Below are 17,904 nucleotides of genomic sequence, written 5' to 3'. Positions count from 1 at the left end.
CGAATAGAGGAAGAGGGGACGAGGGTAAAAAAAAAAAAGTATTAAAGACAAGAGCTGAAGACGGAGGCAGAGTCAGGGATATTTCTAAGTGCAGCTCTGTGAAAACAAACACAAGCTCCGTCTATTGACAACCACCCACAGGCTGTGGTAGAAGATGTGTCGAAGCCTTTCGCTGAGCTTCTTCACATGTCACCTCATAGAAACTCTTCATGTCCAAACAAAGTTCAATAAAAGTGTGCACACACACCTCCGGATTCGTTTGTGTGCCGGCATGTGTTGGAGGATTAGACTGTATGGGACTTTTACTGGCATTTCAAAATACAAGCCCGTTACAACTCTGCCTCCTCAGAATAGGCTTTTTATATTAGATTCATTCATTCCCTGCTATCTTTTATTGATGCAGATGTCCTTCTCTGGCTATGCAACTATGCTTGATCAATAAATCCTATGGACTAGATTCACTCAAATGCTAGACACGTTGTTTTATCAATTATGAATCAGTCAATGTTGAATATGCCTACCAGGCAAGAATGGAGCTCAATAGCCCATTCACTGTAAGGAGCATATTTTTCTGAAACCAACATGATGCTGATTGTACTTCGCTTCTCTTCTCTTCTCTTCTCTTCTCTTCTCTTCTCTTCTCTTCCCCACTCTCCTCCACTCTCCTCCACTCTCCTCCACTCTTCTCCTCTCTTCTCCTCTCTTCTCCTCCCCTCAGATATTGATGAGTGTGCCGACGGCTTTGTCGAGTGTGATAGTAAATCCACTTGTGTCAACTTGCCCGGCTGGTACCACTGTGAGTGCCGTGATGGCTACCATGACAACGGCTTGTTTTCTGCCAATGGGGAATCATGTGTAGGTGAGTTGCCCACCTTTGCTTTCTTTACACAAATGTGTAAAATATGGTGAAGAAAAGTATGAATTTTCCTCCAGTTTTAAAAATTGCCACTTTGATAAGAATCTTTTTTCTTTTTTTTTTTTTTGAACAGTTCACACCAAAATCCCCAGAAAACAAACTTTATCGTGTGTAAAGCATACAGTCATATAGTAAAGTCATATGAAACAGCATGTTGTATGTTAAAAGTCACACGTTAAAAAAATATTTTTAACAGAAATGATTTCCCAATTTTTTCCTTTTTCCAGGATAGTTTATCCCCATACATGTTTATAACATTTAAATATTTAATTGTGTCCAAAATTTACATTTTTAAAAAGTGTCTGAACTTTTGAAGCTGTGATGCCACTCAACTGGATTGGAAACGTACATTTTTTACCTCAGTTTTTTGACTTCTTTCACCCAAATGAAGTCTAAACTCTGGGTCATACCTTTTAGTATTGCAAGAATAGGGCCTTTTTTTTTTTTTTGCATCTTATAGCTCCACAATGTCCCATTGATGGAAAACGCCCCATTAATTTTCCATTGAATGGCTTTTAATTGTACATCCTCTTCTCCTCACAGTCTTCTCTTTGATTTCTTTTGTTCAGAATTGAGAAATTAGAGTTACAGAAGCAAGCACTGAATACAGCGTCTCTTAATTAGCCAAAACTCGGTTGAAATATGTGAGTCATGCACCATCTAAAATCTTGTTTTATAAAATGTTTTGTTACACTTGTGTAAGTAATGATACGATAGGATCGGTATGTCATTATCAGTGTGTTTTTCTCCCAAATACATCAGCTTTATTTTTGCAGCCTGTTCATTTTCTGGAACAGTCTCTCTGATACAGGCTGTCAGGAGAAGTGTCAGCTGTCAAAATGGAAACCCTCAATCTACAGTAACATCGAAGCATTGCCTTTAACAATAGTGCCTGCGCTGCTCCACTCGTTGACCCCATCGTGGCTGTCAGTTTGAGCTGGGAGAGGCAGGGAAAAAAAGCACATTAAAGGCACTCTCAGAAAACCTAACCTGTCTGTGTCTAACAAAGCAAAGTTATAATTTGACCAAAAGTGGGTTTCTGGGTTACATTACAGTTGAATACTGTATATTTTCCCCAAGATCTGGAAGCTGTTTTGTTGCTGCATTTTTACAGTTGCATTTGAAGCTCTGACACTGTTGTGTTGAGCAACTTATGGCTGCAGAGAGCGGGTTAGTGTTTTGTTCAAGAAAGGAAACTGCACGTCAGCCCAATGACACATGTTGAATTTGTAACCATATTGCGACAGGACAGGTTCTTTTACATCGTCTCCATGTTAATAAACAACATTACCAGGCTTGTAATGAAAAAATCCACAAGTCATAAAGAAACTGTGTTATCTGTACGGAGCATATGTGTGATGTCATCTTTTTTGTGCTCTCCGCAGACATTAATGAATGCAAGACGGGGAGGAACACCTGTGCCAACGACACTGTGTGCTTCAACCTGGAGGGAGGCTATGACTGCCGGTGCCCCCACGGGCACAACTGCACCGGCGACTGTATCCATGACAACAAGGTCAAGCACAGTGGGCAGATCTGGGTGCTGGACAGCGATAGGTGCTCTGTGTGCTCCTGTCAGGTAAGAAACAGAGGGCGATGGACACGGAGAACATAGAGACAAAGAAAGCTGAGAGAGAAATACCAAGACAGACGGAGAGTAACAAATCAAAGGTATATGGGTTAGTTGTAACAGACAAGTGGAACAAAGAACAACAAAGCACCTGTACACCTCTCCTTCCCCATGAATGATGCCATCTCCCACAGGGCCAATCAGCAACAAATGTCACCTTGTCTTGTCCTGTGAACATACTGCTCCACTTTAACCAATCACTGACATTTTGAAAAATGCTGAAGCATAGTGGCGCAGCGGATGATACGCTTAATTTGATTGAAGTTACGACAATCAATTGTTGTGGAGCATTCTCAAGGTCAAAACGTGGTAATTTTGATGTGTAAATTTGCACCTAGTTGACCTTTAAAGGGGAATTCATAATGTGGAGTCCAAAATATAAAATGTCCTCGGCAAATGCTGTTTAATTCATGACTGTTTCATTCACTACTTCTCTACAAAAATTTAAATTGCAGTGTGCACTCAGTCATGATACATGATTAAGTGGATAGTGTAACTGTGTGTTCTTAAAGCTGAACTAATCAACGTTTTAAATGTGTCTGAGGTCTGAGAGGGGTCACCTGCAGTGACAAACCCACAGAAAATTATTATTATTATCAAGTTTGCGCTCCCCCTGTAAACACACTCTGGTGCAGCACCTGCTCAGCTGATCCAAACAGCAGACGGACAAAGTAGCCTCTAAATGTTGAACATAGTGGAGCATCTAGCAGAGCTAAAAGGAGTGAATAGGTGGCCAGAGACACAACCCTAAAGGAATGCTAATGTTGCTGTCAACAGGAACCTGTTTTTTAACAAGTTCACCATATAAACTATAAAAGTTGATAATATGTCAATAAGTTGATAATATGTTTAGTTAAACATTTTATTACAAACAGAGGTACAACTCACCAGGCTCAGTCTTGGATGTTGTCTGCAAGCTAGCTGGAGCTAGTGAGCTAGCTTCTGCTACTGCCAATATAGAATAAAGAATGTAAAATGTCACAAGTGAACAAACAAAAACATGCAGTAGGGGCAAGTAGTGCTCACAAATTTAATCCAGTTCTTCTCAAAATGAAAGACTGTGCCAGTTTTCACGCTTTATCCTCGTTGAGTAAATCAGGAGATTTGTAGGATTTAAGTTGCATGGAAAGATTCAGTGCAGATGGAATCACTGCTACATAGAAAAAACACTGATGTGACGCTGCTGTTGACAATGACAGTGATGCCAAAATGATGAGAAATTTAATTAAAGTACATGAGCTATACATAGTGATTTTTAAAGGTCTAGCTGAGTGACTCAGGCATTTGATGTAGCTGTTTTGATTGATTTCTGACACCAAAGTGACAAGGCATCTGGGAACAGTTGGTCTAGAAAGCTCATTCCATCATCCCAAAAACATTTTTCTTTCATGATTATCAGGTCACGGACCAGTCATACTTTGCATTTCAGCTTTTCACTCAACCTAATGCCAAGTGTCTGGCAGTAGTGGAAGGTGATTATAGTGGATTAGTGTCGGTAGTGAATGATCAAGCAGCAAATTATTCATTTGATTACAAAGGACCAGGGCAGAAATGGCTCCCTAATTAAATAAGTCATATTAATTGATTTGAGAGATGGAAGAGCTGCCTGTCAAAATTAGTCATATTGAGCGGTTGAAGGAGCAGAGGAGTAAACATGTTATTGTTTTGGAGATGGGCGGACACAGCTGGATATTAGATGGAGAGCTGCAACTAAGTGATGGGGGAAACCAAGGTCAAACATCTCAGAAAAGACAAAGACTGCGTGGTGTCCAGACTGAGGTCATGCAATATGCAAATCCTTCATTGTTTCAGTCTGCTTGGAGCAGCAGATGGGTGGGGTTTACCGCATCAGTGCATTTGTCAGCGGGGGTTGCTAATTTCTAAAACATTTCAAAAATTAAAATACTTTTAATTAATTGCTGTAAAGAAATCAATTTACAGAAACTCTAGGTATCGCTGCGGTTCATGGGCACTGAGGTGGTCCCAAATCCTAAATGAGGTGGCAACCAATTTTAAACTGTGCACATTGAACAACCTGCAGATTTAAGTCAATTAACTGTCATCCATTGTGTAAATATTTGTTTGAATACTTGAATGCTCATGAATACTTATTTTGATGTTTGCGGCTCTGTTTTAGGTTTCAGGTTGTCTATAGATGATCATAACATAGTTCTCTTTAAATATACCCTCTCTCTATATTTTTTATTATTATTTACCTTAACCTTTATTTACCTATTATTATTTACCTTAGCCTCTGTGTCTTGGCTAAAATAGGCAGCAAAAACTGTGACAAACAATATAGAAACAGATAACACACAGTATGTCACAGGATCATAACTGAACAATAATGAAATCGTCATCAAAATTTTGAAGTGAGGACTCATTTGATATCTACTCATATGATATCACCAAGTGACTATTATTGGATGCAGTAGGGATCAATATAATCACTGATACTAGACACTTGATCAACAGCCCTAAATGTCATAGAAACAGTGTGAGGACTTACTCTTCCTGTAGTGGCAAACTAAAGGAGAATCGATACAAAGGCAACAAGTAGAACCTATTCCTATCTTCATTTTTTTCCTACTGTACATCAAAGATCAGTAGTATTGTGTCTGTGGGCCTTAATTATCAATTATCATTTCTCAAAGCCCATACTGATATATTCAAATGTCTTTTTTTTGTCCGACCATGTCTCCAAACCCCAGATACGTTGGTTTATTATCATAGAAGACTAAGAAAACCAGCAAACATTCATATGTGAAAAGCTGGAACCAAAGAATTTGGGGGCAAATATCCTTTAAAAAATGACTTTAATCGATTCAGTATCAAAACGCTGTAGTTGCTGATGAATGGTTTTCTTGTGTCTGCCCAGCATTGTGTCTGAAATAAACATTACTACATTCATTTCCTTTATGGCTTACACAGTTACTCATAAAAAGTAGCAACAGCAGTGAGCAGGAGAGAAATATGTGACAAAAACTGAGCTCAGACCCACAGCGGCTCTCATATGTGGAAGGCACCTTAAATCACCGAGACAACAAGACAGCAAAGTAACACTTCTTCAAACACCACGCTGATGAACAGGAACCCCCTGAAGAACTGCTGTTGATCAGTATTCAGAAAATACATCCCAGTTTTGGTGTCTTGTCTATTGTGCGAGCTGAGGCCGACTAACCACGAAACACAGGTTCAAAACAGTAGCTGGGGACGAGCTACAGAGCCTTTAGTACAATATTTACGATCAACATACATGTTTAATGATCCCATTAAACAAATGGCCTTGTCTGTGCTTGCGTGTATATAATTGTGCGCTCATGCCTGTGCGCAGCCCCGCGTTCAGTGTTTCATTTGTGCTCGTGTGTGTGTTTGTGCTCTGCGCCTCAGGCCGGCCAAGTCATGTGCCGCAGGATGGTGTGCGACTGCGACAACCCCAACGCCGACCTGTTCTGCTGCCCCGAGTGCGACCCTCGACTGAGCAGCCAGTGCCTGCACCAGAACGGCCTGCTCACCTACGGCAGCGGGGACACGTGGGTGGAGAACTGCCAGCAGTGCCAGTGCCTGGTGAGTAGGGACGCATACATTAACCCCCCTCCCCCTTTTTTTTTCCACCTTGTGTTTATGAAATATACACGGCAGGAATTTAGTCAATGCTTTAAACCAGAGCCATTTACGGTGAGAGTGAAAACAAAAGCATTCATTGCTGTGCCACAGAGCCCGCACGATGAATGTAACAAATGTCTCTGTGGAAAATGCTCACGAATGAGAGATGAGCTCTGCAAAGAAAGTCAAGGAGAGAAGTTTTGTGGCCAGAGAGGGGGAGTGATTAAGAGGTGAATAGGAAGGCAGCAGAGAGGAGAAAATGAAGATTGGTTTTCATCTCGTGGCAGAAGAAAAGGGGGGAGTGAGTGATTAGTGAGATTTTAAAGAATTCAAAAGGACCCTCTGCTCTGTTCTCTGCTGTGATGGAATTATACTTTTTTTTTTTGAAGGATACTTCCAAGGTTAAGAGAACAGGAGAAAATGTGTGCGCGTGTCTAGCGAGTGGGAGGGTGTCACAGTGTGTGTACCATCTGCGTGTGCTTTGAGGAGCTCGTACAAAGTGTGTGCTTTTGTTGATCGATGACTTATTTGCTGTTTCCGTGGCTTCGAGCGTCCTCTTCATGCGATCCTATTTCTCAGACTAAAACAAAATAACATTTGCGTTCTCCGCATGAATATTTCACAGTGAGACATATGCACTGTTTTCTTCGTGTTGACATCTTCAGCTGTGTGGACCCTTTCCAATGTTTAGGCTGTGCTGCTGTTTCAACCTTTTCATGAGTGTTTCCCAATCAGCTTGACAAAAACCGTAAATCATTCTACCTGTGTTGCCCCCTCCCACCGCGTAGATATATGCACATGAAATGCAAATGTCATGCTTTACATTCTACCCCACTGTCTCGTCTCACTCACACTCAGCTCTAACACACACCCACACCAGTGTCAACCCCCTCTGTTCAAGTGACTCACAAATCATCTCCACTGTGGATCTCAGACAAGCACTTTACAACTCCTTTTTCTTTCTGCTTTTTTTTTCTCCTGCTTTTTGTTGCTTTTAAAGATTAGTCATACTTGTAGCTAATATAAGTTGGCTCCAGTCTGACAGATTTATGGTCTGAGCAGCAACAGCAATGCCTTTTCCTTCCTCCCCCCTCCCGCCATTGTAATACTGTCCTGATGCTCGGACCTGAGGGCTGCTTTTTTGGATTTCTTACAGCAAGCCATTATAGGAGAGCTCGAAAAATCACCGCTCAGCTGAGAGGCAGCGGGGAAGCACAGTCGGCTGAAAATGGGTTCGCTCTGCTTCACTCTCGCCGAGGCTCCTGCTCACTATAGGCACTTATATATGTTGACACAAGCAGACGCAAACACATTGGAGAACAAGGGGCTCGTCTGTTGAGGCAAAAAACAGAGCTGCAACAGGCAAACACACACACACACACACACATCTACAATGTACAAACATGATGTATGTACATTGTATACACATGTACACAGGCGTGTACTCCAGTTTGAGAATGTAGGCACACCTGTCACCGTGGCAACATCCTCTCAGACATCCATGCATGCGCACAGACGGACATAAAATACACTCAATTAAAGATGCACGGAGAGGAGAAGACACGCAAAGGAAAAAGGACCACCAGCCACCAAGAATAAAGAGTGAGCACTTGAAAGGGCGAGGGAGAAGGCTGCAGTGCGATACCATACAGGGACTCCGGTGGCGTGACAGGGACGTGAAATGAACCTTGAATGCTCCTACACTTAACAGAGCCTCGGCTGTCCAGGCTCAGCAGGGGCCTTAAAATACACAGTGACAGCAGGCAGATGGGCAAAACATTCTCTCAAGACCAAGATGTGAATCCTTCTCTGCTGGCTGTGCTATCATTTGAAATCAAGAATTTGGCCTTTGCAGAGAAACTGTGCACACATGGGCCACTTGTGATTTGCTATCTTGTTCAATCGCCAGAATATTCCAAAAAAAACCAAAAAAAAAAACATTGAGTTCCTTAGCCATAGGTTGTACTTTAGGTTGAGAGACATAAAAGAAAGAGCGTAATCGTTGCCGGCTAATTCGCGGGCAAAGATAAATGTCACCACTTTTTTTTATATCCTGGAGGCGTTTTGTTACAGCAAGTCCTTACATCTGTCCATGTAAAGGCAAAGAGATTAAATTGCAGAGAGATACCATGGACACTGAATGCAAATTCAGATTTAAATAATAACCTTCCAAAATACCGCAAAGAAATGAAAGAGCAGCTCCAGTTTTTGCTTTGATCAAGTTAACACGTCCACACTGTTTCTGTGTGAAAGGCAAATAAGAGCTGATTGTATGGCAAATCTCTTCTTCCTTTGTGATCATAGGCCACATCTGCATAAACAGACAAAGACGACAGTGTCCCTTATCGCAGTGTGGGACAGATACCTGAGGCTGCATTCAATCCCTCCCTCTGGCTACGGGCAAAGAGTGCCACTCGGGGGGATTTCCCACTTCAAATGTTTACACACTACATGGAGGCAGGGAGTGGGTATTAGCCCTGCGTGAGCCTGTGCTTTAAAACCAGGCTAATTTACAACGACATTTCTGAAATGCTGAACCACACAATTTTCAGTGATATTAAATATCCCCCGTGGGACACTTGCATTAAGCCCCTTGTAACTTAATGTGTGTGTGTTTGCGTTGTGTATCTCCTTGTGTGTTTAAACATACAAAGTCTGAGTTCATATTTCATTTGCCAGTAAGGTGTGAAGCAGAAACGCTCCCGTGTGACAGCGTAAAAGAGAAGAAGTGGGTCAGGCCAGAGAGATGGAACTTACAGCAGGATGTGTCAATTTGGCCAAAATATATAAATATATATGACTGTTTTCTCACTGGAAAACCGCAGCAGGAGAAATCCAATAAGGCTTTCTGTGCTGAAAGTTTGCTGTGAGATTAATATTGGAACAACAATAAGAGAGGGGGACTAGAACAAGTCAATTAAAACACTGGAGCATTTACCTCCACAGTCTGAAAAAAGAAAAATTGCTGACTGTGTTGGAAGATTGCTCTGCTCATCTATATTTTCTAGGTACCTTAACAACTTTTTTTTTCTTCTTTTTTTTTTTTTTTTAATCAAGTGGGGGACGCTCCCCCTAGCATGCAAACACAAAGCGTCAGGAGAAATATGTGTATTTGCATGAGCAATGTGTCTAGGCATGGAAAATACAGTAGTGCCTTAGCAGAGATTATCCTGAACTTTCTCCTTCTTTCTCTCTCTCTGCCTGTCTGTCTGTCTGTCCATCACAAACTCTCCCTCCCTCCACCTTTACAGCAGGGGCAGGTGGACTGCTGGCCTCTGCCGTGCCCGCCCGTGGACTGTGAGTTTACCGTGGTGCCTGAGGGCGAGTGCTGTCCCCGCTGTGTCACCGACCCCTGCCAGGCCGACACCATCCGCAACGACATCACCAAGACGTGCATGGACGAGCACAACATCTCACGCTTCAGCGGCTCCTCCTGGATTAAACATGGCACCGAGTGCACCCTGTGCCAGTGCAAGGTAAGGTGCCAGGCCCTGCCAGCAGCTTCCAGCCAGCAAATTATAGTTCACCTACTGAGAACCCTGGCTTAGTGCTTTTCAGAAAAAAAATAGAGTACACCGTGGTCCAGACTTTGCGTTGTGGAGGCAATTTGTGCATCTTTAACGCCTCATGGCTGTATCTATAACACATGCTGATAAATATGTCTGGAGGTGTCGATGCAGCTGTTTGTGTGCTGATACCGATCTGCACGCAAACCTTATGCTCACAGAAAACAAACATTTCACCAAATTTAAGAGAGCAGTGATAGAAGGGGGCAAAAATGGAGATGCAGCCTAATGAAATGAGTAACACCCCCCACCCCCTATATATTTTGCAAACAAAAACACACAGTTCCACATGATAGTGATGGCATCGAGAGAAAATCTGACATTCACACTAAGGATGTGACAGCTGCTGTTTTTTATTCAAAACCATAATAGGGAGCAGAGAACAGAACAAATAAGATGCTCCATTTGAGAATTATTCACTTTCAAATATCCAAGTGTTCTATCACTGCTCTTTGTTAAAGCAATAGTTTGACATCTTGGGAAATATGCTTATTGCTTTCTTGGAAACAAATTAAAGGAAAACCCTGAATAAATGAGGGGGACATGGGAGACATAACCAACGCAGATGCTTCCACAGAGGTGCACAACGGCTGGGCAGGTCCAGTTGATTCTGATTTTGTATCAAGATGGCAAGAGGAAATGATTTAAATGACTGTGAAAGAAGGTTCATTGTTGGGACACCAATTGAGCTTCACTCACAAAGATGCTCATCTGGCTGGTGTTTGAGTAGGAACAGTGACTAAAGGGACATCTGTATTTATATCTATGGGACATACGCCAGTAAACAGTGTTTGAACTGTCAGCAACAACAGTTACATACAGAGGGATATTATAGGGCTGCGGTGCATAAACCCCTCATTGTGAAGATGAATGCGAATTTGAGAGTTTGGGTGGTGCAAAGACCATCAGCAACGGTTTACAGAGATGTGGAAAAAATGATATGGTCAGATGAGTCATGCTTCACCATGTTCTCCACAAGTAGGCGTGTGCATGTTTGGCATACGCAGAGTGGTACAGGCCTCAGGCTTGTCTCCTACAGTGAGGGGGTCTGGTGGCTCTGTTACGCTGTGGGGAGGCATTTTGCTGTCATGGTTTGGATCCACTTGTCTCCTTAGAGGGAGGGGTGACTGCAAATCAATACAAAGTTGTTTTGAGTGATCAGTTTTTATCCCATGATGATGGGAGTGGTCTCCTCCAGGACGACAATGTATCCATCCATAGGGCACTAGAGGTCACTGATGAGCATGAAATTGGTGTGAATCATATGCTATGACCTTAGCAGCCACCAGATCTCAGCTCAATTCAACACCTATGTGAGACTCATCAAAACACAAAATGAAGGAATATCATTTGGAAGAATGGTGCTCATTCTTCCTGTAGAGCTCAGAGATTTGTAGGATCAATGCCATGGCACATTGAAGCTGTTCTGGCATGTGGTGTCCCGACACCTTAACTGAGATACTTTGTTGCTTTTTCCTTTAATTAGTCACTGGTCTGTATCTGTCTGCTAAATATGAAGCTACAAACAGTTAGATTAGCTAAGTATAAAGACTGGAAACAGGGAGAAACAGCTAGCTTGGCTCAGTCCAAAGGTACCAACAGCACCTCTAAAGCTCTCATATATCTCTCATTACATCCATACAAAGACCTAAGTGTAAAAATGACTGGAGATGTAACTACCTTAAGTCTCCCCTTGTTGCCTGGCAACCTCACAGTAATGACAAGACAGCTGTTTCCATGCGTTACGCTAGGCTGTGTTAGCCGTGTGCCGGCTGTAAGTCCCTATTTTACGGATATGAACGTGGCATCGATCTTCTCATCTCATTTTCAGCCCGACGGCAACAAGCACACTTCCCAGAATGTTGAATCATTCCTTTAAATAAAAATGAACTGAAACCTTGGACCAGGAGTAACCTGCACTGAGAAAACATCTGTCAGCCCCTCGTCTCTTGGCCTCTGGTTCAGTTACAGCAGGTAGTCACAGTCTGCTCTCTCCTCTGCAATGTGTTAAACAAGCAGACATGTTTGCACACACAGTACTTACAAGATATGGAGATTCATATTGTCTATCTAGAGAACTGAAACAAACTGGTAGAATTGGTTCTAGTAAATCAGGTGGAGAAATCTGCCCTCCACTAGTTTTCGCTATAAGACTTGTGGAGTTTTGTAGAACAGTCAGGGAGAGAGTAAACTACGCAGGCGAATATCCCCTTCATTACCAATTGTGAGTGTAAATTGTTTGCCTCAGCTTTAGGACTAATCCACCAACCAAGACTGACTCGCTTTCCAGAGTTTCTAAGATAACATATTCTCCCCCTGCCTGCCTGGCAATGATGTCCGCATCTTAGACAAAAGACTGCAGCATTTCTCGAGGGACAAACTAATAAATATTCAAAGTCTCTATGCCATCTTTTCAAAAAATGTCAAAGATTTACACTGAATTCAAATGCACGAACGCAGATTTAGCGTTTTGGAACGGTGCTTCTTCCAGTGCAGTCTGTTTTATAGCATTCTGATTAGGTCCGTGTGGCGATTTAGTTTATACAGTGCTGTCCCTGCAAACCTTTAGGGATCCAGGGAGTTTATCACTCCCCTAAGTTTAAAGCAGAATAACTCTGTGACCATTCGCATTTGTATTCTCAGTAGAATATCGCCGCCTTGGATCAGTTGGTGCCAAAATGATTCCCAGAGCAATCCTAAATGCCAAATTCAGTCTGTATTCTGCAGCGCCACCTCCACCACCTGAAAATATGATCTGCTGAGCTTCAAAAAGAGTTTGCCTGAGGTTAAAGTGTGACAATAATCCACTCATGTGCCTTCTCTCTCCTCTCATTTCCAGAATGGACACATCTGTTGCTCAGTGGACCCCATGTGCCTTTAGTCGTGGCAGACCTGAAGGCACCTGTACAGTGTTCTCCATGTAAAAAAAAAAAAAGAAGAAAAAAAAGAAGTAACACCACCCCTATGTCTCTTCACTATCCTCCTCACAGGTGTGGGTCACATAGCGTTTGCATTGTTGGGATTTGATTTAGCCTGCGAAACCAGATGGATGGGGGTTACTAATCAGGATAACTCATATGTCACATTGTCAGATACAGACAATTGTACAAAATTAACCTTCAGGTACTTTCCACTGATTTCTAGCTCTTATACTATATTCTACATGGTGAACTCCACCCATCTGGTACCTCATAAAAAGTGTTTTTGCAAATACTGCGTGACCCTCGTCTGCCTCCTCAACTCCTCTTTATACCAAATGCAAACCTATATCATACCAAACAGATGATGGACTACAGTTTCCTCAAACCCACTCTCTTTGTTCTGTCTCACCACTTAGTGTGAACCTTTAAGGATCACCATTCCCCACTCCGAGTCATTGCTACATGAATCTGTAAGATATTACTATTACTGGCATGACTGTGCTTGATGTCCAAACATTTTTGCTGATTTCTAAATTCTCAATGATGATGATGATGATGATGATAACTTAGGTAGAGTACAGGCAGTTAGCATAAGGTTTCGTTGCCACATTTATGAGTCGTCTATATTATGTGGTGCTTTGTAGCATTTTGTTCCATTTCTCTCTTTTGTAATTTTTCTTTCCAAGCTTGTTATTGTGTAATAGTGAAATAAAGTATTTCCATTTACATTTAATTCTCGTCTTTGGCTTCTGTATGAGTGTAATTTATTTGTATTCATTGTGTTTGAAGACTAAGTACTCATTTAATTAGCTTCATCTATGTTGGCTTGAAGGTTGAGTTTAACAACTGAGGAAACTCCATCTGCTTGTGAAGCTCACACAGCTACTAAATGGAGCTTGAGGTGAGATTATTCTGTTAACTGCTGTTTCCAGGGTCAAGAAGGAAATTTGAAACTTAACTTTTAATCCAATGTGAACAAAAAAGGGCTTCAAAACAAAACAAACGCACCTGACATTTTAACATTCACAATTCCATGAGAACTGAGCTAACTGGTTCGGCTGATGATCATGTGATGAAGGACAAAATCTCCAAAACTGGACACTGAGGTAAAACTGTTTTGTCAACACCACCTTATGAATTGTGAGTTAGTCAATTTGTAAAATACAGGAATTCAAGTAATATTTTTTTCTGTTCTTCTATATTTGTTTTGCTTTTTTTGATGACAATGTATATATATATACGTATATATATATATATATATATATATATATATATATAGTATATGACTGACTTGTGATCAGCTATCAGCATTCCACTCAGTCCACATCGGTAATGTAGTCAAAATTAATGTATCCATCTGGTCAAAAAACAGGGATATGCAGGTGTATGAATACAGGATATGTGTAGCCTTTGCAGTGCTGGTATATTCACTGTATATATTGTAACTAGGTGGAAAGTAGCAAGTACGTTACGTATTGTGTTTCTAGTTCAACCTCTTTATACAATTTATAGAGGTAATATTTGCTTTATTGTATACTTAAGTACATTTTGCTGATACTTTCTATCTGTTTTACTTAAATAACATTTTAAGTACAGACCTTTGTGTTATTGCTGCTTTTACTTAAGTACAGAATCTGAATATTTCTTTCCTATTTAATTCATAACACGTAATTCCATGTATGTATAAACTGTGTACTGTTTTTTTTAAGGATTATCAATATTTGTTGTTGCATATGCTGAGATCAGACACTAACCTGGGTAATACGTAGTCTCTGGTTGATACTGTATAATAAGAAAAATGTAATTTATGGGTCTCATTGATCCAGCACCAGTAGTGTTGTACCATGATATGGACTTTCAAAGGTGGCCACTTGTGTTGAATACACTCAAACATCCACGTATTGGGATGCAGAGCGATGGCTCTCCCAGTTGTAGCACACCGATTTCTCTCCTCCCTACTTTGTCCTGTGCCTCTGGAGATGGTAGTAATACTTGTATCGCAGAAGAGCACTTAAAGCTCCTAATATAATTATCTATCAGTTCACAGAAACAGACAAATGAGTTCAGCCTGAAGATGACTTTATTTCCCTGTGGAGCAGTCTCTCTCCTACCAACTGATTCCCCGACTCTACCTCGCAGCTGCTTACATTAACAAACATGCAACGTAATAGGGTCTATTTATATTCCGACACAGTCTCCGCTCACTCGAGCTTTTTCTGCACCTCTCTCCCCACCCAGAAAACTTTTTACCTCAGGTTATCATGACTCCGAACTCATCCCTGAGTTGAATGATAGGACAGGGGACAGTGGACAGTGGGCAGTTCACAGCGGCTGCTCGTAGGTTGGCAAGGGCACCATCTGGCCTGCTTTGGTCCAGTGGCTTCTAGCTGGTGGTGGCATGAAGCCAGTGGGCACCTGAGTAGTGGTGGCACAGCAGGGCAGACTGGTCCTCCAGCTGGCTCCTAAATGTCCAATTTTCCATGGCAGTGCTGAACCCTCTGCAACAGATGCTTGGACCCACAGGGAGTCCACTTCACTGCCTGTCCTATATTCCCCGTTAATGACCACACATATCATTGTGATTGTGGCTGGTGAAGCAAGGCGACAGCGAAAAGTCAGTTTTACTTTAGTGGGGAGTTTGAATTGATAAAATGCATTAGCAAGCAATATTTTCTGCCCGTGCACCAATTTTTTTTTTTCATTATTACTTCTGTCAAAGAGAGAACACAAGAATGCAGTTTCTCAGAAGTATTCATGTTTTGGCTTGCACCATATTTGCAGTAAGTACAGGAAAATTACATACACATACAGTTTGAAGCATTAACATGTAGAATATTTAGATTTCATCGCTGCAGCTGAAACTGTGTGCCTTCTGTGTATTTGTCAGTTTGCAGCAACGTGCAGGATTGACTGAATGCACAAATACAGCGAAACAAAACACAAGAGAAGCCACTTTGAATTGGCATATTTGTCTGTATGAAAGTAAACAAAAAACGTTGATACAAGTGCAAACGCTCTACAGTCTATAGCCTTGTCATTTAACTGATGCTGGAGATGAAATGTAAATAATCAGCATAACTACCATTCATCAGGAATGCATTCACTCTGTCACAATGAGCCTCCAGTACATGCTGGATATCAGAATAATACGTCTATAAAACATTTTCGGGAATTCTCTCCAAATTTGATCAATTCCAATTCAAACTGTTCTGCAACTGTAGCTGTGACTTGGTATAACTACGCTGCATCTGGGAGCCAGATGTTTGTTGGTACTGATGAAGAGGATATGGTTTGCCAAATAGGTAAATTATAAAAAAATAAAATGCGCTTTTTCTTTTATTGTCATTTACATCATGATTTTACATTGTTAAAAATATTGTGAATATATATGTTGGAGAAAAAAAATAGATTTTCGTATAGTCAGATTAATTGGACAACGCACAGATACTAGAAAATGATTTAATTAAAAATGTATGTACGGTAAGTATTATAAATCAAGATTCACTTACTGTTTTTTTTCTGGTGCTTTCAACTGCAACTGCAGATTGTTCAGTTCAGTTGAGGATAGCAAACTCCATCCACTGAGAAAGACTGGAAAATGCAGCTAAAAGCTCAGGGGGAAGTCTAATAAGTGGACCTTGAGTTAAGATTTGAGTTAAGAAAAATATTACAATATTCTAACCAATCTGATGATGCCAAAATGCTGAGCCAACAAGGTTTCCAAAAACAAGAACAAAATTCACACTTAAAAAATATGTGTTTTTCATGTGAGGAATAGTAAGAGGATGTGTTGAGAGATTTATCCGACCCACATGTTCCTCTGTAAGTATCAGAAACCTGCAGAAGGAGCTGGTGATGAATTCTGTTTCCCGAGTGGCCACTGGGGACAGAAACCATCTTGGGATTGGTGATGGGAATGGGGGGGGGGGGGGGGGGGGGGGGGGGGGGGGGGCGACTAGCTGGCTGGGACTGACTGCACAGATAAATTTCACAGGGTCTCCCAGAGTCACGGAGCTGTCAGTATGGAGTGATGGGCCATGCCAGGACATGATGCACTGATCTAATTGGAGGATAGCTCAAAGACAGTAGAGGAGATTCCAGTTGATATGTTGCTGTGGCTTTCCTCCTCCAGGGAATTTTCTGGTTTATATTTAGCTGTAGGTACAACACTAGTTTTTTTTTTTTTTTTTTTTTGTTTTTTTTTTTTTTAAAAACTAGTTCTTGTGTCTTTCCCAATTCTGGAGTAAAAGATATGTGCAAACAGCAAATAGAAAATAATGTGACATAAATGCAGAAAGTTTGAACCCGTCTTAAAAATTTAATTATGAGCAGAGCGAAATCGATAAGGAATGCTACCAACACGAATGCATCCACTGCATTGTGGAAGCAGTCAATACAGCGGTAACACAACACGGGCATCAGGATCCAACATCCCACAAACATTTTTGAAACTCCAGTTTTGATGTGTTCTCTCAATTACTGCATGGTCCTCAAAAAAAATCAATATCTCATTTCTCAGCTCAATGGCAGACTTGGAAGAGGCCTCAGTCAAACAGCTAATACTCTGTGGCAATGAGAGATTTTCCAGACGAACAAGAAGCTACTTGGTTTCATACAGTAGATACTTTTTTCATATTTGCCTTTAAGAAAACAGCTATCTGATGTCTTGCCTGTCTTTTACTAAGGATTATAATAACACCTCAGAAACACATTATCTAATGTCTAGCTGGAGTCATCATTGATCAGGATACGTTTTTTAACTCCCACATAAAATAAACTTTAAGGAAAGCCTGTTTTCAACTATATAACATTACAAAAAAATCAGGCATATCCTGTCTCACAGTATTTGTTACTTCTTGGCTGGATTATTGTAATTGCTTATTATCAGGCTGCCCTTACAAGTCTCTAAAGACTCTCCAGCTGATGTAAAATGTTGCAGCGCGAGTTCTGACAAGAACTAGGAGAAGAGATTACATTTCTTATATGTTAGCTTCATTGCACAGGCTCCATGTAAAATCCAGAATAGAATTTAAAATCCTCCTCCTCACCTGTGAAGCCCTTAATGGTCAGGCACCATTGTATCTTAAAGAACGAATAGTGCCCTATTACCCCACTAGAGCACTACACTCCCAGAATGAGATGAAAAAAATAATATATTTCATTAAGTAAAATAGAATAAATAAATATAAGGAACAAGAAAATGATTAAAAAAAAAAAACCCCAACAAAAACCAGCAAATACAAATGCTCACATGCAGTCACATAT

The 17,904-nt window shown here is 41.1% G+C and overlaps 1 protein-coding gene across 1 annotated transcript in view; it reads left to right on the top strand.

Moving 5' to 3' along the window:
* nell2 (neural EGFL like 2) overlaps window positions 1-13,372 on the top strand; it is an 82,128-nt gene extending 68,756 nt beyond the window's left edge. Inside the window, exons 16-20 of the mRNA XM_022755997.1 lie at window positions 719-859; window positions 2,302-2,495; window positions 5,937-6,113; window positions 9,404-9,628; window positions 12,558-13,372. Of these exons, the coding sequence (XP_022611718.1) occupies window positions 719-859; window positions 2,302-2,495; window positions 5,937-6,113; window positions 9,404-9,628; window positions 12,558-12,599 (779 nt within the window). The 3' untranslated portion in view covers window positions 12,600-13,372. The remainder of the gene's footprint in view (window positions 1-718; window positions 860-2,301; window positions 2,496-5,936; window positions 6,114-9,403; window positions 9,629-12,557) is intronic.
* The last annotated feature ends 4,532 nt before the right edge of the window (window positions 13,373-17,904 follow it).

Source organism: Seriola dumerili, unplaced genomic scaffold (assembly GCF_002260705.1).
Source record: "Seriola dumerili isolate Sdu_G_001 unplaced genomic scaffold, Sdu_1.0 BDQW01000242.1, whole genome shotgun sequence".
In the NCBI taxonomy this organism is placed as follows: Eukaryota; Metazoa; Chordata; class Actinopteri; order Carangiformes; family Carangidae; genus Seriola; species Seriola dumerili.
The sequence above is the reverse complement of the archived record's forward strand: the minus strand, read 5'-3'. Positions and strand labels throughout refer to the sequence as shown.